Below are 14,333 nucleotides of genomic sequence, written 5' to 3' on the forward strand. Positions count from 1 at the left end.
TGATCCGCATTGTTTCACACTCGGGTCAACAACCTCTTCCTCACTCAATCTGACAACACACGTGTTTATCATGGTTTCTTTGCTGGGTATCACGTCCGACAAAATTTCCCTGGAGTCGATCATAATTTTGAGTTGTGAAATTTTTGGTGTTCTGTAAGCTATTACTTTTTGTAGCCCTTAAAAGAATTCTTGTCATTACACAAGGTAATCAAATGATTCAAAATTGGTTTTTTTAAGTAAAAAAAATCATGTACATCATATTGGAAGGCCCAAGATGGGCACAGACAGGGCACAGTAAAACCTGTTCTACCATCTTTTAATTACGTTTCTTAAAAATGGTGAGGCTCCTGGCTTTGACAAATATAAGCATGGTCATGGCTGCAAAACTGAACTAGTCATATGTTCACCACATTCTCTAAAGACTACAAATTCGGCTAGGCATATTACACCCCCAAAAAAGGAATTATGGATTTATAAACCTTCTTGTGAAATTGAATATTCAATAACCAGAAGAAGCAGCCACTCCATGGGGAGTTATCATGTTATAAAACATTATATTACAATTTCCAATTCAGTCCTTCTTTTATATGAGGTGAGGAAAATGCATGTGTTGCCTATTTGATTGCTAACTACCGAGTTTGAAGAGAATAGGTCAGAATAAAGTTACAAACCTGAGATTCACAAAGTTGTATTATCCTTCTTCATTGTCATAATCCTCCTCATCTTCATCTATGTGCCTGTTAAGCTGCGCAAGCTGTAAAGGATCAATTACAATTTTGTTCATCTCGGATAATGACCACCCTGGGTATTCCTCATGCTTCATTTCTGGTTCTGTTGCAGAAATAGAAGCAGAAGCCGAAATGGAGGACGATGCAGGAGTGTTGCCATGTTCATCTAAGTCAATATTGAGGTCAAAGTTCCGCACAACTGGATTACTCGTACTACAAGATGCATTTTCCTTCGAGTCTTTGGCTTCAAATCCATCGTCTAGCCTTCTGGAAAAAGGGTAGTGTTTGTCTCCATTTTCAGGAGGGAGATCTACGTCATCTTCACATTTTCCAAAGTGAGCACTGTCTCTTTCATTTATCCTACTGCCACGACCTCGGCCTCTTCCTCTTCCCCTTCCACGTCCTCTTCCACCACTGTGGGTCGTCTCCTGCTGTAACAACAACGTACATATAGATTACGGTTCATACAATGGGTAAAGAATCTGAGATGACAGGAACCCTTACTAGGTTTGTTTTCAGGTCATAATAGGAAAAATGCCAGCAGGAAAAATACTGAATCGGGGGGTTCTACTCATTGCTAAAACGCTTTCAATAATCAGTCAACACAATGACGAACAATATCTTCATATGAATAAACAAACTATGATTTTCAGATTTTCTTGGAGCCTTTCAAATAATGGACCTAACACATATCTAAAGCATTTGTACATTTTGCATAATACTTAAATTTCTTGGTAAAGTCCATTGCACGCTATGGTTACGTAGAGATTTCATGACACAGAACATATATTTGAGATGGAGTAAAAATAAGCCATGCAGGCTAGGGGTTAAAGCATTTGTACATTTTGCATAATACTTAAATTTCTTGGTAAAGTCCATTGCACGCTATGGTTACGTAGAGATTTCATGACACAACATATATTTGAGATGGAGTAAAAATAAGCCATGCAGGCTAGGGGTTAACAAACGATGTGACATACAAAGTCCCATTTTGAGCAACATCATCATCAAGAAAATGGTGCTGAATATTGTGTTGAAGATTTAAGCATTTTTAAATATTTAAACAAATTTCCATTATCCTTGTGTTTCTCTTTACTTCGTTGTTCCTTTTTTTGGGGGTCTTTTTTTACGGCAAGCAGGGGCATCCCCTGATGGGATTCAAACTCAAGATTCCTCTGATGACATAGTGGAACTGGTCCAGCTATCTTATTCAACCCTTTGTTTTTATTTACTATTAGAAAAATGACTGCAAATGACTGCCATTTTAAGCTCCGTATCCTAATTTTACTTCTAAGATATATCATGATATAGCTAGGTATGGTTCCAGCACTTGATTCAAATGAATACGTCAGCTGAAGGCAATCGGAATCTTGAATCATGGTACTTACAGTCTTGGTCCGCTTTGACTCCTCGTCACTGTAGTCTTCATCTTCGACAACTTTCCTGCTAAAGAAAAAGAGAATGGTAATTAATCATGTCTTCCAATAATGATACGATACTCTATTAGACATAATGATATCATACCTTCTCCTCGGAAGACTTCTTTCATCACCTCCAGCATCAGTGCTACCTAGGTCTGGAACTTTGCTTACGATGTCTCTCAAAAAGTCGAAGACACTAAAGCTTTGAACACATTGTTTCCTGAAAATAAAGGAGAGCTATAAAAGAGGCTCTTGACCCAACTGATTCTGTACACTTGACATTACAAAATCACATTTTTGTGTGCATGCATGCATCCATCCGTTTGAAACCAATCAGTCATGAACGTGTATGTGTGTGTATTGAGTGCAGAAAGAATGCAGACATGTGTGCGCATGAGAGAGAGAGAGGTTATTGTGTTTTAAAGGACCATATGCATGCCAAAACTTAAAAAGTAAAAAAAAACGAACACTCAAAATCAGAGAGAAGACTTACAGATGTAAAGCACTCATTGTCTTTGCTCCTCTTTGCAGAGTTATTTCATACGTCCGGTCACAAAGATCTTGAAGAAACAATTCCAGCGCTTTTGCTACAAAGTCTAACTCAAATAATGTCACACTTTATATTTCAAACAAATTATACCAGAATTGCCAGTAAATAAGAATTAAAACATCACCATTATACTTGTATGTACACCAAAAAAAGGAAATAACAGAAAAGACAGGACACTGATGATGTTGTAAGCAGCATCAACCAACGTTTGAATACTGGATCTTGGCTTCAGATGGTGAAACCAGCCTCATAGAGTTCACAATATAAGGGTCACAATGAGGTCATTTCCCATTATTTTCAATCGACTATGAAGTTAAAAATAATTACAGCAATTTCCTGTAGTCACCTATAAAGTTGCAGCATACTTTTTTCAAAAGTTACTTTAATTCCGTCCACCCCTTTTGACTGTATGCAAATGGATGAACGACAATGTCCTGTCTTGACTTTTACACATTTTCTAGAGTCAACATACCACAACTCTAAGGGGAAAAAAAGGACATTATATATTCCTGACCAGGACCTTGGTCAGAATTTTCATAGGACCCATGCCCAACCTGTTTTCCTGGATAAGCCTGGCAGTACAGGTCAAGCCTGGTCAGGGTACATGGGACCTCTAATCCACTGACAGCAGTAAATGGCGGACTAACAAAAGGTAAACATTGTTACTCACACACTAGAAGTGGCACCGCCATAGCAATCTTTCCAATATCTTCATCAGCTTGCATAATCTTCTTGATTCGGGACTGCAAAACCATTATCGTGTTAGATGTGTTGAACAATTCAAGCACCCATGTGTTAACGTTTAAAACCTAAAACAAAAGGAGATTAAAAAACAAAAAAATCAGGACAGAATTGGACCATTAAACTTCTTTTTTCTGAAACAGAAAATTGGTCAATTAGCTTTGACCATCTAAATTTTGTACAAGATCAATGAGGCGCTTGTAGATCATGCCTGAACCTAGTTCACCTGCACCACGCTGCCCCAGACATGTCCGGCACTTGTACCCATGTTAACATGGACAGTATTCCCTGTCCTTTCATAACCACCGTCACACAGCTACATGCCATTTTCCAAAAGCTACCTTACAACTGCTATGTTTATTGAAGCTTTATTTAACTAAAATATTGCAACAGTTAACTCACTACTACAAGTACAGACTAAAGATAACATCCCTTTGAAACTAATAAAAAAGTTATTAAAGAAAAAATAGGAAAAAAGGTAGGTAAACAGATGACAATAAATCACCCCAGCCAAGACATTCACAACTCCAGGACACAAAAGTATGCACATAACCAGCCGCCAGTTATGCTCTTTTTGTAGCCAAGGTAGATTCAAAGAATCCTTAATTTAGCATGGAATATCCCTCTCAAACAATTTTTTCCATTTTCTTGTCTGTAAATAGAAATAGCTCATCATAAGGGCATTGTCATCTCTGGCTGTACACCCAGTAATACAAATAAATAGTACAGTTATTAGAAGAGCATGACTGCCAATCCTCAGAAGCCGCAGTTCAATATCTAAAGCAGTGGTCCCTTATTTCATGCCAAGATTCCTCAGCAACATAAGGACAAACTATGTAGTCAAAGGTGCCGACTAGGCACCTAGTCGGGCTAGTCGAAGGGGAAACTAGGAATCGGTCTGATTCCTAGTTTACCCCCATCAGGGGTACCAGTTTTCCCGACTAGGTGCCTAGTCTGCGCTTAACCTGTCCTCGCCTAGGCGCAAGAACAAGTACCTCTTTTTTTTTTACGATAACCAAGGTTTTATAAACCTCTCTCTCTCTCTCTCTCTCTCTCTCTCTCTCTCTCTCTTGTTCGCAACCCTCTGCCCGCCGCCACTCCAGCCTCCAGGTATGTGGCACACCTCTTCTTCTTCTCTCCCCCTTCCTCTTCTTCTTCTTCTTCTCTCTCAGTTTGTCTCTCTTTCTATCTCCCCCTTTCTCTGCCTCTTCTTCTTCTCTCCCCCTTCCCCTCATTTTCTTCTCTTTGTCTCTCTTTCTCCCTCCCCCTTCCTCTGACTCTTCTTATTCTCTCCCCCTTCCTCCGCAGCTCCGCCTCTTCTTATTCTCTCCCCTTTCCTCCGCCTCTTCTTCTTCTTCTATCTCTGCCCCCCCTTCTTCAATCAATTTTCTGATTTGCTGAAAAGGTTAATTTAATATAAGAGGTTGTATTGAAGAATGGTGATTAATCAAATTTTGCTGCGGCTGATTATTGTTTGTTGCTATAAGTTCTGTAATTGCTTTGTCCCTATTTTGTGAATGTGTTGAACTGTTATTACTTATTAGTATCCATGCAATATGTATATGTTTCTTTGATTTCTTTCCTCCAAATTGTGTATTTTTTATTAACATTTTTAATTGGGTGAGTTTAGTATTTACTCATTATATATATATATATATATATATGCATTTGTTGATTAATTTTATGTTGGATATATCTTTGCTGTTAGCCTTAATAATATTTGGGCAAGTTTTGTAATATAACATGTTTACTATGCTTGATGATAGCAATATGTTATGTTTCGTGCATTTGTTGATTAATTTTATGTTCGTTGTTAGTTTTAGCACTTTATTTTAAGAATTTAGATTGTTTTTAAATTATTTGGCATTTGTTGATAGTTGTGAGTTTTGCTTATTCAATTGTTTTTAATATTTGGGCAGGTTTTGTAATGTTCAACATGTTTTTTTTGGTCTATTGGTTATTGTTGATTGATTTTATGTTGCATACATGTTTGTAACTAATTTTAGCAGCTCATTTGCATATTTTTTACTTTTTTAATTAAGGTACCGACTAGTCCTGCCTAGTCTTTTTAGGGGGTCCACCGATTAGGCACCGACTATCGCTTTTGACTATATAGAGGACAAAGCACCCAGAATGACATTTTTGGTTTGAACCATGAAGTGTTTGTAACTTTATATTATGTCAAGTCAATCCAGTTTGAAACTTTGAATTTCTTGTGATTGAATAATGGCCACCCAACAACCTCAAGTCGCTAGTGGGCGGCTGGTGGTTGGCCGCTTGTCAGTAGACTGCTGGCGGCCACTGACCGACAATCATCTATAGCCACCCACCAGTGGATGTATAGAGAGAGTGAATGGCGGTATCAGAAAAAAAAAAGTTTCACCCTTTTTTTAGGGTCTTATGTAGCTGTGATGGATGGTTGGACACCTAACAAATTTGTGTTGGTTGTTGGTGGCCTGGAAGCAACCTGCCGAAGAAGGCCGGAGAGAGAGAGAGAGGGGGCTGAGCTCTCCCCTTTCTGTTGCCTGTTGTTGGCCATCGGCAACCATCGCCAGCATGTGGGAACTCCCAGTGGATGGTTGTCCTTAGGGCTGATAAAAAATCCAGTCCAGATCCGGATTCGGATCATAAGAATCGGGTCAGAATCAGAATCGGGGTCCAATCGATCTGATCCCGATCCCTAAAACAATGGTAACCGATCTGACTCGATCCCAAAAAAATGGGACCAGTTCAGGATCAAGTCGGGTCGGTTAAGATCCCGGAACCGGTTCCTAGGGGTGAGCCGACCCCGATCCCGGTTCCTAGGGGTGAGGTCCGATCCCAATTCCGGACCTCACCCGAGGATTGACTTTAGAACAGGATCGGACCGGAATTGTGATGGTCCGATCCCTGTCGGGTCGGGATCAGCCCTAGTGGTCCTAGTGGTAGAGCATACCGGGAGAGTTCAGTGTTTACAAGGTTGGGAGATGGGGCAGGCGTCACCAGAGTGGGAAGCATGTGGACAGGGAGTCGAAAGAGGTCGTTGAGATAATGAGAGGATGATTGTGGACCGTCCAAGTGAGCACAATCGAACGGTCCAAAATCAGCTGTAGATTTTGGACCAACCTTATGTTGGACTCTCTCTCTCTCTCTCTCTCTCTCTCTCTCTCTCTCTCTCTCTCTCTCTCTCTATATATATATATATATATATATATATATATATATATATATATATATATATAATTGAGCCAAACACCCCTTATTCATGCTCGGCTTATATATGCTTTACGAGCTGCTCATGGCTCGGTTCGCTATTGGTGTTTGGCTTGCCAAGCCTATTTCACAAGTTGGGACAAGCTCTTTATGAGCCACAACCAACAAGGGCAATTAATCATCTCATTTCCAGCCTTAGGGCAATTAATCAACGTCAATATGCTAGCTCATGAAAATACCATAAAATGGAAGGCACATTTGGAATGAGGGCAAGAAATTACATTTTCACAACATAAATTATGAGGAAAGATGAACAAGGGACCACTTGCCTGATTCCTCTAACAGCACTTAAGAACTCACTTAGCTTGCAATTAACCACAACCAACAAGGGAGGAAAAAAAGTGAAGAGATTAGGACCATAACTAACATCCCCAAGATTAACTCAAACTTATCTTCTATGGTAGGAGTGAACAGAATCAACCACATAGGAGAACAAATGTTTCTCCATATCAGCCCTAACCATGAACATCACATTTTCAGCACATTACCTATGGCTTCATGACCTATCACCTATGGCCTCAGATCTACCATACTCTATTAGTTGCTATCCTCAATAAAACCACCTTTAGAGAAAGACAAAAGCCTCCAGGTGATGATAATCCTACCAAGAAGAGCTCTAGAGCTGACTCTAAGACCCTCGAATCCTTCCTTCCCAAATCCAAACACCCCAGATCCGATCAAGAGCTATTAATGATCCCATATGTTTCAGAAATAAGAACCAACAAATATTTGTTTAATTCAACAGAGTGCACTAGACAGGGTTAATGGAAAACCCAGCCAAACTTTCTATGGCTTTGGCTGTCTCAACTCCCCTCCCAATTCACGGAGATGTTCGGTATACTAAAGAGCTCTTTTATGTTTTCCCTCTTCCTTAAACTCCCACTTATCAGCAGCAGCATCTTTTCATAGAACTTTGTTCTATCCAATTTATATAAGTAATTGTACTGAGACCCTCCATATATGGTCATGCTATGCCCTTGCACTATACTTAATCTTCTCCCTAATAATTTATTCAACAATACCCATAAAGAGCTCATTAGATCCATCCAATGTCAATCTGAGTAGAATATCTATGCTTTTTAGACATATAGAAGTATCAAGATACATGGAACCACATGGAAGTGTGATGATGAGACATCAACTCTTTTAGGTGGGGTCAAAACGGGCAAGGCTGATATTAACCTTTTCCCATAATCTTCAAAGTACACAAAATGGTCAAGATCTACATTAACGAAGGTTAAACAACCAGAAAAATGCAGGGTTCCACTATTTAAACAAAAGAGTGTGGATGTGAAAATTGTGATGAAAACAAGAATGTAGAATGTGGTCGAACCAGTAGGATAGGCTAGTTACACAGAACTTCAAGCTGCCACAACACAAAACAGACATCTTGACCAGACATAACCATCGAAGATCATGAAATATCTCTAAGGCTCTGTTTGGGAGCTGGAGATGGGAGGGGAGATGTTGAATTAATAAATGTTACCTACCCCATTTACCCTCACTGATGTCTGGTGATGGGAGTGGAGATGAGCTTTTTGTAACAACATCCTCACAAGAATGTAGTTCACAACTCCACTCCCATCACCCATTTTCTTCTCTCCAAACTGGCTCTCAAACAGAACCTAAGAGAAGAATTGCATGCACCCAAGTGTAAATTATTCTGGGGAAGAAGTGTAGCGATCAAGAATGGGATTAGCTAAACCCACTGTCCTAATCATCTTATGAACATGGTCCTAACAAACACCATGTACTTTTTGGCAACGCTAAACAGAAAAGATACAAGTATGTTCCAATGCAAAGAGTTGCTAACAGAAAAAAACTGTATGAGCAAGGCAGAGTAGGAAAAAAACTGTAGTTTCTCCATTACATCATTCTCTATATACAATTATGTAGGCAACAAGGTTCTTGATAGGATAATAACCCCAAGTAGAGACTGGTACAATTCAATACAATATTTTGTTCATTTAGAATTTGATCGTTCCATAGAACCATAATTTGGATTATATTTATTTATTTGCAGACTGCAATCCAAACTGACGACAGGTTTTTGGAGTTAGCTCATCCCTGCAGGATCACAACTCTTTGTCTCAGCCATTATAGTAAGTTTGTCGTCCGGGGCATAAGCAGGCATGGATTGACATAGGAGCTCCTCTAAGTGCTACAGTCGGTGAAGTCACTCTAGGACGGATTTTCAATGCGATCATCATGTCTTTTCTTCATATATTTCAACATGAAAAGCAAACACTCCGTGACGGATCACCAAATGTCTACACACTTAAGCATTCGAATCCCGAAAAACATTTTTTGCTCATTCCAGAAGATAAAGAGCTACCCACTATTTTTTCCTACTGATCAATCCAAGCTGGGCACCAACAAAATAAAGTTTGTGTGGATGCAAAGTTCCTCAAAGGCACCACTCACGCTGCTTTCAAGAACTTACAAACTCCACAATTATCGGGTTATGTATCCAGGAACCTAAATCACGAACTTTTCAATGCCAATCATTCAACTCAGCGTCTAATTCATAATGAAAATCCCAATTTACCTAATTTTGACCAAACTCGACCACCAACGAATCAAACCCTTATGAAATAGACGCCAAACCCACCATGCAAAAAGCAATTCTTTCAAAAAAAAGAGTTAAAAGAAAAACACCTACATCACCATCATCAGCAACGTTCCAATCAACCAAAACCCTAATCCAACGAGCTCCCAACAAACTAGAAAAACGAAAAAAAAAGAGGCAATAAAAATCCATGACGTCGAACAAAACAACACAAAAATCACAAACTAGGGCGAAACAAACACCGAAAAAAAACCCAAAAATGATGGAAAAAAGTAAGCGTACCGCCGGGAAACGTGTGTCGAGCTTCTTCCTCATCTCTTCAGATTCCGACCATCGATTCAGACTCCCGAACGCTAAGGATAATTTATGAAAAAATACGAAAAAAACCTAGAAAATATTTCTCATCCCGTCGAGAAATCGACGGGAAAAAAGAAAACCTAATTCTTTTTGCCCTAATTTTTTCTGGGGATTTTTTCTTCCTTTTTTTCTTCGACCGTGGAGATTGGGTGAGAGGAAGGAAGGGACCGAACCCGAATGGAGATCGCAACAGTGGTGTCAATGGGTCGGGTTTGACTTTGACCCGATCCGTACCAAACCTATAAGGTGTTTGCTGATAAATAAGAAGGCCCGATTAGAATCCGGGTCGGACCTAAAGGATCCATTCAATATATGGAACTGGGTATGGTTTGTGAAATTTCATACCAGACCCGATCACGACCTGAATTTTGATTAAGATCCGTAAATTTTCAATGTAAAAATGATAAAAATTATTATTTTACCGGGTATAGTTCATGTGGTTTCTCTTATGGTGTGTCCAACTAGTCTTGGTTCCCAACCCAGTACCATCATCTCAAATCATATTTGCATCTGGTTCTACCTGAGTCAGAACCAAACCCAACCCATTGATGGCCCCCTACCGTGGAGATTGTTTTCCTGGATCTATAATCCTGACCCGATCCGATTTGTTGTACGTTCGTTAGCAGCTCGTGTGGGACTATGGTCGCATCTAGGAAATACCAAGTCCAAATAGTCGGATAAGTTTGGCCAGATTCTGGTTCAGACTTAGATTTACTTTGGATCAGTTAAAATCGAATCTGGATCCTGCTTACTTAAAACATGACATGTACACGTATTCAGATTCGGATTCTAGTTGGGTTTGAATCCTAGTAGGACTCTGACTCCAATTCAGATTCAGATGCAAAACCCATTTGGGAGTTTGGGTCTGATTGTTAATTAGTTCCTACATCCAACCAGTGGGATGTGGATTCAGGTCAGATATCGGACAATATCCGGCTGTTGACATCCCTGGGCACTAGAGCTAGTAAACTAGCCAAACAAAGGTGTTCGAGCTCAATTGGTTCGTGTGGTGAGCAGAACCAAGCTCGAGCCACTTGTTAATAAAAAATTACATATTTTTGAAGCTAAAAAAGTAGAATTTGGACTTTAAACGTACTAAGCCAAGCTCAAATTTAGGGGTGTCAACGGGCCCGATCCTGACCCAAACCTGATCCTATAGGGTTAGGGTTTTGTTACAAAGAAAGGAGTCCAATTAACTATTCAGGTTGGATCTATGAGGCCCAGATATCACTAAAAGAAAATTGCGTATCAGCGATGGACGCCAGCCATTGCTAAGCCGTCGCAAATCCGTCGCTAAAGACATTAATGACAGATTTTGTGATGGATTAGCGACAGATTAGCGACGGATCATGTCTGTCGTTAATCAGTCGCTAAATAGATATTGATTTGGTTTTGCGACAAAATTTAATTTGTCGGTACTATTTAACGAGGGATATGTAACTGTCGCTAATGTCCATCGCCAATTTGGCGACGGCCATTAGCGACGGATTAAATTCTGTCGCAAACCGACGACTGCTTCAAATTGGTGACGGAGTAGTGACGGATAATATCTGTTGCTAATTTTCAAAAAAAAAAATTTTTTTTTAATTTTGCTGAAACTCGAGAAAAATTTCTCGTTATACAATTCATATAACCTGCTTATAAAAATTAAAATACACATAAAAAATACATATACAGGTAGAACAAATTTAACATAAGTTCTAAGTTAAACAAACTTTAACAACGAAATACAGTCCTTGCCAAGTTATAATTAGTTACAAGTACGTCAAACAAATTAAACAAATGAATCTAATCCTCGCCAAGATTTTGGGCATCATTATCTTCATTTTGTCGATCCGCCCCTCCCTCCATACCTCCATCAGCTCCTCTACATTGATCATCTCCAGCATCCTACAAGAGAACAAAAATGTTAGTATTTATAAACAAAATATAATGAAATAAATTATATGCAATGCACCTAATCTAATGCAACAAAGTAAATGATTGAATGACACAGAGAATAACAATAAACTAAAAGACATTAACAGAATTCAAATATGTGTTCTAAGACTGAAAAACAAATATATAGTGACTCAATCATGCAGATATGTGTTCTAAGTTTGTCAAAGAATTTCACAGTAATTCACACATGCATATATAGTTTATAAGGTTGTCAAATAAATGTGTTATGTATCACAATCATGCATATATGTGTTATAAGACAATCAAAAAACTTTCATAGTGATGAAATCATGCTTATATGTGTTCTAATGTTGTCAACAAACTTTCATAGTGATTCAATCATGCTCATATGTGTTCTACAACAGTCAAAAAACTTTTATTTTGATTCAATCATGGATAAATGTGTTCTAAGAAAAATTTTATAGTAATTCAATCATGCATATGTGTGTTCTATGGTAGTAAAACAATTTCATAGTAATGAAAGCATGCTTATATGTGTTCTAAGGATGCCAGAAAACTTTCATAGTGATTCAATCATGCATATATGTGTTCTAAGGTTGTCAAAAAACTTTCATATTGATTCAATCATGCATATATGTGTTCTAAGGTTGTCAAATAACTTTCATATTGATTCAATCATGCATATATGTGTTATAAGATTGTCAAAAAACTTTCATATATGCTAATATCATGCTCATATATGTTATAAGGCAGTCAAAAAACTTTCATAGTGATTCAATCATGCTTATAATTGTTCTAAGGCAGTCAAAAAACTTTATATGTGATTCAATCATGCGTATCATGTTCTAAGGCAGTAAAAAAACCTTATAGTGATTCAATCATGTTCATATGTGTTATAAGGCAGTCAAAAAACTTTATATGTGATTCAATCATGCGTATCATATTCTAAAGCAGTCAAAAAAATTTATAGTGATTCAATCATGCATGTATGTGTTATAAGGCATTAAAAACTATCATATATGTTAATATCAGGCTCATATGTGTTTTACGGTTGTCACAGTGATGAAAGCATGTTTGTATGTGTTCTAAGGTTGTCAAAAAACTTTTATAGTGATTAAATCATGCATATATGTGTTATAAGGCACTAAAAAAAATTTATAGTGACGAATTCATGCATATATGTGTTGTAAGGTTGTAAAAAAACTTTCATAGTGATTCAATCATGTGTATATGTGTTATAAGGGTGTCATAAAAATTGTATAGTGAATCAATCATGCATATATGTGTTATAAGGTGTCAAAAAAAATCATAGTGAGGCAATCATGCATATATGTATTCAACCATGAATATATTAGCTTGAAATCTAACGACATGAAACAAAAGACATGAATCTTTATACCTGACGGCCACCGAAGCTCATGTTGAATGTAGACGAAGTTCTCCTGTCCTAGAAAAAGTTGCAAAACTCATTACGAACAATGTTAGGAATGACTTTATTTAAAAAGTACTGCATTTTGTCCTCAAGACGCTGACAGACACCATCCCAAGACATAGCAACGTCAATCGGACATTGTGAGTTGATGCTGGCGGAAGAACTCTGAGAGTTGTGGCTGCAAGAGGCAACTACTGGTGTGGTGTTCATATTACTCTCAAACCCGAATACACGACCCTTTTTGGGTTCACCAGTTGTAGTCACCCTTGCTGTAGGATCAAAAGGCAGATGCTGAGTGAAGTCATCACCATATCGTTGTACCATTTGTTGCTCGTATGACTCCTACAAAGTAATGATTAAAATATGAATTAATAATTTAGAATTACAATGTTTATGATAACGTAATTCAAAGTAACTTGTATATTATAATATTTATTATTACAATAAATACATACCAATGTCGCTCTCGCCTTCTCTGATGCAAAATCTCTCATGCTTTTAAGTTTATGTGTTTCAACAAGCACATCCTTGTAAGGTACAATGTCTCCTTTTTTTGCTTCCTGTAATGTTAAATGATAAAAAAATTGATTAATAAGTATGCAGAAATACTTACAAATTTGATTATATATATATTGATGAGTTACAATTTTCTTTTGGTGGCTCCCAAAAGTCCTAGATCCACCTGTGTGTAGATGAGCATCAGGCATCTTCGCTCGGTTTTGTGCAGTATTTGCTAAGCGGTTTCGAAATTCATTGCTCGCCCACTTGTCGCACATGCCCTCCCAATAATCTCTCCTGATAGTAGAAGGCTCATGGCCCTTCCACTGCAGTGGATCATCTATCCCACCAGTTGCTTTTATTGCTGCAGTCTTCATATTGTGTAGCATATCGGTAATCGATTGACAACCACCTTCTGTCACACTACCCTCGTGTATTTCTCCTCGTTCGCAGTCGTGAAGTGATGAGAAACCTACAATTACTTTTAAAAAGTTAACACACATAAATATGAAATAATTAGTTATGATAAACGATTGCATACCATGAATGAGGACATTAATCTGACCAATACCTCTGCCAGGTACTCTGACTTCTTTGTACTCGGATATAAAGTATAGTAAACATGTTGAGCTTGCGAGGTTAATATGAATGGTTCATATGTTCCAAATCTTGAATTATGATTCACCCCCACAATACCTGAGGCTTTGTCGACTTTTGTTGTTGTGGGATCAAACCAATGACACTTGAATAAAGTTACACTATTATTTGTGCCTAAGTCAACTCCATTATTTCTTCTATAACACCATAGTAGTCATGTTTATTTTCATCGTAGTTGTTACCCTTAACGCACACGCCACTATTTATCATTGACTTGTTAACGCCG

General features: G+C 38.1%; 1 protein-coding gene across 8 annotated transcripts; it reads right to left on the reverse strand.

Annotated features, from left to right (window-relative positions):
* Positions 1-454: 454 nt before the first annotated feature.
* On the reverse strand, positions 455-9,787 carry LOC149843888 (uncharacterized). Of its 8 annotated transcripts, XM_090001982.1 has the most exons (7): positions 9,544-9,654; positions 9,355-9,415; positions 3,370-3,442; positions 2,643-2,736; positions 2,253-2,369; positions 2,117-2,174; positions 455-1,159 (listed from the first exon to the last, which is right to left on the reverse strand). In XM_090001982.1, the coding sequence occupies exons 3-7, from the start codon at positions 3,422-3,424 to the stop codon at positions 692-694; spliced, it is 792 nt and encodes a 263-aa protein (XP_089858108.1). In that variant the 5' UTR covers positions 3,425-3,442; positions 9,355-9,415; positions 9,544-9,654; the 3' UTR covers positions 455-691. The 8 variants fall into 8 exon arrangements, with proteins under 8 accessions (XP_089858108.1, XP_089858105.1, XP_089858104.1 ...); XM_090001979.1 differs by lacking the exon at positions 9,355-9,415 and having other exon boundaries at positions 2,117-2,171; positions 9,544-9,787; XM_090001978.1 differs by lacking the exon at positions 9,355-9,415 and having other exon boundaries at positions 9,544-9,787.
* Between the last annotated feature and the right edge of the window lie 4,546 nt (positions 9,788-14,333).

Source organism: Nuphar pumila, chromosome 3, assembly GCF_984573655.1.
Source record: "Nuphar pumila chromosome 3, dmNupPumi1.hap1.1, whole genome shotgun sequence".
Taxonomy (NCBI): Eukaryota; Viridiplantae; Streptophyta; class Magnoliopsida; order Nymphaeales; family Nymphaeaceae; genus Nuphar; species Nuphar pumila.